We start from the raw sequence: 6,000 nt of genomic DNA, 5'->3' as shown, positions 1-6,000 counted from the left end.
GGCGTGGTTATCGTCTTGGGGCTCTGGTAAGTGCAGTTACATGGGGGACCAGGCCTGATAATACCATAAAAGGCTTGGTTCTCTCAATTCTGAAGCCATGTTCTGTTGACCTTCCTCTAAAAGCGGTACCCGCAATTGTGCGGATTTCGTGGTTCTCTAGTCCCAAGCCGTCTGCTTCCTGGGCCCTTTCATTGGCTCCGTCCCCGTAAATCCTGCTCGTCCACTCTGGAAGCGCTCTCCTGACTACAGGCCGCGCCCCTCGCATCGGCTCCGCCCACCTGGCGCGCAGCTTGGCCCAGGCGGTAGTTCGCGTTTTGAGCCGATCGTGCCACCGTAGCTCCTGCTGCTGCTTCTACCACTGCCGCTACAGCGGCGAAGCTGAAATTGCCGAGCGCGATGCCCGAGGGCGCTGTGAGCGGGGTGGCCCTCGCTCGCCGAGGCTGGTGAGGCTGGCCCGAACGGGGGCGCTGACGAGTAGCAGGGGCTTCAGAGGCGGGTGAAAGATAAAGGTCCAGAGCCGCTGTGGAGGGCGGAGAGCGAGCTCTGGAGGATAGGGAGTGGGGGAGGGAGGCTCCCGTGGCAGAACGAGTTGTGGGCTGCGGCGAGCCCCGCCGCGCCGAGTCCCCGCCGGCGCTAGCGCAGGTGTCCAGGCCTGCGGAAATCCCTGGTGGTCTCGGCGGCCTCCTCCGTTGGACTCTACAGTTGCCATGGGAATAGTTGGGCATTAACGGGAACCAGATCGTCCAGGAGACCAACTAGGGCCCATCCCATCCATCTCGCCAGTTAAACGCCTCTGGCGGGCGTGGGCCTGGCATTTCTTAGTGGCTTAGGATTTCCCCCCTTTTTCGCCAGCCTTTCCTTCCGACGTTGTAAGAAACTGTGCAGGGCTAGAAGGTGGGGATGAGGGAAATGGTGAGAGCAATACCCAGAGGTAAAAACTGCAGACTTCGCTAGGCAGAAGGTAAGACACTGTTATACTTGGCTTCTGCCATCTCAGGTCAGTGAGAGGGCATATTGGGAAGCCCTGTGGAGTGGGAAGACAGTGCCGCTGTTGAGACAAGACCCAGTACTGTGCCGGGGACTGTCCCAAGGGGTTTCTCGTCATAATGGCTGTGGAAGGGTCAACCATTACCAGCCGAATCAAGAATCTATTGAGATCTCCATCCATCAAACTGCGCAGGAATAAGGCAGGAAACCGACGAGAGGACCTCAGCTCCAAGGTGAGTCCTGTTGGGAGCCACCTCTTTCCAAACCCACCCTCTCCTGCTCCATGTTCCTCGTTAACCTTCCTGTTTCTTGGGAAAGATAACTAGAAGCTCTTGTTTACTCTAAAGGATCACATGTGATCTGTGCAGGCAATGATTTGGATTTAGGTTGAAGGAAAAAGCAGCAGGGGTGGGCATGCTGAGATTCATCCATGAGAAGAGGTGAATACTAGGAAGGCCGCCTGGGTTCAGTTGAGGCCTCACTATACACTAAGCATGTGCTTGGGAAGCCAGTTGATATGCTGTGACTCAGTTTCCCTTGGGAGAGGACAGTAGGAACACATACCTTGTGAAGGGCTAAGGTGTGACTAATGTAGCTGCAGGTGTTAATGTAACAGCTGGGGTTATGTAATACTATAGTGGCAGAAAGAAATATGCTAAAACACCTAGTCAGAGTTACTGGCTTGGTAATTGCTCTTGCCTAGGGTCAAAACAAATTTTTTTTGGCCCTTCAAGAGGCTAACTGGAGCATCTTGGTTTCTTAGGAATGATAACATGCAAGAAGCCAGATATCTGTCAGCAAAAAGTTCTGGATGGCCCTTGAGCATTGCTTATCTCATTCACTATATGCCAAGAGCCGCATCCCACTCAGCTGCAGATGATCCTCAGAGGCAAAGTTCCTTTCCATCCCTTCACTTGTCTGGGTTTTGGTCCTTATGCTTTCTTCAACTAAATAAACCCCACAACTTTGGGAACCCAGAAGTAGACTACATTTGTTTAATCACTTGAGACCAGGGCTTTATTCCCACAGGATCAGATCAGATTTTGTGTCTTATTAGTAGCCTGTAAACACAATAGCCTTGTGAGGTACAAGGTTGTTACTGGGAGAGGCATTTGAGACCACAGCATTGTATTGCTTTGCCTGTATCTCTTCAGTGATGAGTAAATCCCATGAGGAATGATTTAGAATGCCACTGTACAACTGGCAGGGTTCTGGGAGGACTTAGTTCAGCTCTGTATTCATTAGCAGAGCCTGGAGTAGATTTGGTAAGAAGGTGAACAACTTTCCTGTATATTTCAGCAGAAGTTGTGTTGAATCACAGTTTGCTACAGGGTTTTGTGATCGATGGACATTGTGACCCGTCCAAGGTCTCTTATTCATCATTGTTTCTATTCTCCTGAGGCAGGCAAATAAGCCTGAAATGTAGAAATTGTTTTAGATATGACTCTGTTCGTTCTTAATACTGCAAGTGCTCTTATTCTTGGCTGGTAACTTGGCAGTGACCAGCACTGTTAGAACAATCTTCTCAAATATTTGGCCTCTTTTTCTGGCCAGGAATGGTGTATGTAGTAGAAATGTATAATAAGAGTTTAGCCTTCATTGTTAATTCTTACTGTAATTTTGGTCTGGAATCCAGAAAGTATGTTGCCATTCTTTAAGACTTCCAATATCACCCATTATTAATGCATTTAACAAGTGTTTATTGAGTGCCTATTAAGTGTGCAATCAGTGATGGGTAAAACATTACCCTTGCCATCAAAGGGCTTATGGCTAGTCAGACATGTAAACAATTAAAACACAGTGTGGTTAAGTGCTGCTCTAGAAGTATGTGTACGTTGTTAATGGAAGCACAGGGGAGGCGACCTAAGTCAGTTCAGAGGAATTAGGAAAGGCCTCACAGGCTGGTCATGGTGGCTCACCCCTGTAATCCCAGCACTTTGGGAGGCCAAGGCAGGTGGATCACTAGGTCAGGAGTTCGAGACCAGCATGGTTAAGATGGTGAAACCTGGTCTCTACTAAAAATACAAAAATTAGCCAGGCGTGGTGGTGCACGCCTGTAATCCCAGCTACTTGGGAGGCTGAGGCAGGAGAATTGCTCGAACCCGGGAGGCCGAGGTTGCAGTGAGCTGAGATCCCGCCAGTGCACTCTAGCCTGGGTAACAGAGCAAAACTCTATCTCAAAAAAAAAAAAGAAAGAAAGAAAGAAAGGCTTCACAGAGGAAAGGATGCTTGAACTGTGAGTCCTAAGGCAGGTGGAGAAGAGCTCTCCAGGAAAACAGTGGAAAAGGGGCATCCCTGGCAAGACCATTTACCCATTCCCTGTTTAAAATAGGAATTCAGTGCTTCAGACTGCTTTAGATGGCTTTGTCTGTCCTGAAGCTGTGTATGAAATACTTAGCTGAAGTTGAATGACCCTTGAATGGTCTGGCAGCAAAATGGTGCATATCTTTAGCACCCAAGAGGCGTAGCTGTCTTTGTGTGCCCAGGATCCTAGAGATGCCAGACTCCCCACACTCCTTAGTTAAAGATCTCTACCTAAGATTATTCTAAAAGCCTGCCTTGTGATTACTCTAGTGTATTAAGCTCTGTGAACCAGGCGTATTAAGCTCTGTGAGTTGCTCTAATATGTGGTGGCTGTGGGTAATCATGATAAAAGGAAATTTGTGATTCATGGATAGCTAATTCTCAAATAAAATTTGAAGACAGAAAGGCACATGCCCCTTTTGGGGGGCAAAGAAGGAAGTGTCAGAAAACCTTTATGCAGCTCTTACATCAGATTGCCTCCTGCTTTGAATTATACTATTGTTTCTAAAGTAGCCTTCTCCTTTACACCAAATTCTACACTTATTTTTAGGTCCAATTCTGTATTTATCAGAGCCACAGGGCTTTTTGTGACTAGCCCCCGACCTTGAAACCAATATCTTATTGTTGTTTTATGTATGTCTTCATTTCCTAAGGATTGGGGTCATGTTCTCTATTTCCTTTACATCACACCGTTTAGGACAGTGTAAAATAGGTAGTAAGTACTAAAAAAAAAAAAATGAGAATAATTTAAAGATGTCAAATATAGTGTGGGATAAACTTGGACATCTAGGTGAATAAAATAATCAGGAGGAATTTATGACCTCTTTAGAAATCAAAACTAGGATTAATAAAAAGGTGACAAAGAAGTAGAGATGCAGCCTAATTAGGTGTGAAGGACATAAGAGAGAAGAAGTCCACGTATGCAGAAAGCAGTGCTCTAGTAAAGGGTTCTTAATTCAGGAGAAACCTAGTTAAAAAATATGGCTAAACGCTGGTGTGAGAGAGCCAGTGGAGGTGGAGATTTAAGTTACAGCAAAGAAAGTAGATGAGTGCTGAGATTTTCATTAAGCTTTTTCGAAGGGAGGGAAGTCTCTTCAGTGGAGTACATTGGAAAAGACTGATTTAAAGTTTTATATTAAATCAGCTTAGTCTTGGTGAAGTGTGACTTGACGCTATCAGTAAATACCCAAGTTCAGATCCTGTAGACTTGTCAATTCCTGCCTTTCATCTCTAAGTTGGGGTGTGTTTTCCTTAAGAGGTAAATGTGTGTGATCTTGGTAGCTAACCCTCCTCCTCTTAAAAGTTTCTGAAAGATTTTTATGTGGAGGGAGCTGGGCTTGTTTTCAAGGACAACGGACAGAAATGGACCGAAGCCCAGCAGGCAAGATTTAAGTTAGGGTTACAAAAGGATTGTCTGCGCTGGCGGGTTGCTAGATTTTTAAAAAGTAACCAAAGGAGGTATTGAGATCTTCTTGCTTAAGAGCCATTAATCTGATCTAGGTTATATTATTCCTTCTGGAAACAATGGGTAAGATGACTTTCTTCTAGTTGTGTTTTTTTAATTGTAAATCTAATTCTTCTTTCTCTATTTTTGTCTCCAAGTTTTTTTCCTGTATAGTTGTGTAGTGGTACTTCGAGCTTGAGCCACCACGCCCAGCCAGTTATTTTTGTTTTTTCGTAGAGACAGAGTCTCACTCTGTTGCCCAGGCTGGTCTCGAACTCCAGGCCTCAAGGGATCCTCCTGCCGCAACCTCTCAAAGTGCTGGGATTACAGGCATGAACCACCATGCCCAGCTCCTGCCTTACTTTAGCGGTGCTCGCCTCTGTGCCAGGCTCCAGGGAACACGCTCTGAGCTCTCCACATAGAATAGATGACTAAGAGTGGATGTCGCTGTGGCCAGCAGCGATGCCCCTCACCACCCTTTGTGAATGACCTTGGTCAAGCTCTTGCTGAATTTTCTCTCTCAGGTCTCTTGAAATAAGGCTTGTGAAGTGTCTTGAGATCCTCACAACAGGTGGTATACAATGAAAAATGTCAGTGTTCTCCTAGTTTTGTTTCTTTGATCTCCATTTCATTCCTCCTTCCGGTGCCTGCAGCTGCCCTCAGCCTTCAAAGTGATTCTCATTGGAGAGAGAGGATGCTTCTCTCCCTGGACCCAATACCTCTTCCTTTACTGTCTAAAAATAGCCCAGCCTCTTCAGGCTCGGAGTTGTCTTTCGAAACCTCCTCTCACCTACTTGGCCTCACTCATTTCAGAGTGGAACAGCACTGCTGCTTTCCAAGTTTTTCTCTCTTTCAGTTTGCAATTTAGGGCAGGTTCCCCTCTTGGATTTGAGTCAATGTCTTATTTCCTGCTGGTATTTTGAATGTCTTCCATTTGTCACCTGTGTATTTTCATTTCTTGACTAATGAAAAAACAGGTGGAAATGAGGCTTTGGCCTGACCTCTGTAACCTCCGCACCAACCCCCTGATCTGAAGTTGGGCTTGATGCTGTTATCACTGACCCTTTGTTTGGAGAAAACAGTCCAGGGCTTGAAATTGGGGCTATGTTTATTCAAACTAAGCTTCTATGAGCACATGGTCTGCCCCACTCATCCTCAGAGTATCTGTTGGTTTTACTTCATGTTCAGACTGCAGTGTTGTTAAAGAAATAAAGCTACAGTGTTTTCAGAAGGATTCTTTATATTATACTTCACATTCCCACTGT

At 46.0% G+C, this 6,000-nt stretch overlaps 1 protein-coding gene across 10 annotated transcripts in view; it reads left to right on the top strand.

Moving 5' to 3' along the window:
- The first annotated feature begins 316 nt into the window (after positions 1–316).
- The window catches only part of MAPKBP1 (mitogen-activated protein kinase binding protein 1), a 53,085-nt gene continuing 47,401 nt past the window's right edge, over positions 317–6,000 (top strand). For 8 of the 10 annotated variants that reach the window (XM_017895443.1, XM_017895435.1, XM_017895438.1 and 5 more), the window contains exons 1-2: positions 345–443; positions 998–1,220. In XM_017895443.1, coding sequence (XP_017750932.1) covers positions 1,107–1,220 — 114 coding nt within the window. In that variant the 5' untranslated portion in view covers positions 345–443; positions 998–1,106. Of the gene's footprint in view, positions 444–997; positions 1,221–6,000 lie in introns of those variants that run through there. The other 2 variants (XM_017895439.1, XM_017895441.1) reach the window with 2 other exon arrangements.

The sequence above is a fragment of the Rhinopithecus bieti genome, unplaced genomic scaffold (genome assembly GCF_001698545.2).
Source record: "Rhinopithecus bieti isolate Rb0 unplaced genomic scaffold, ASM169854v2 scaffold_26426, whole genome shotgun sequence".
Taxonomy (NCBI): Eukaryota; Metazoa; Chordata; class Mammalia; order Primates; family Cercopithecidae; genus Rhinopithecus; species Rhinopithecus bieti.
The sequence above is the reverse complement of the archived record's forward strand: the minus strand, read 5'-3'. Positions and strand labels throughout refer to the sequence as shown.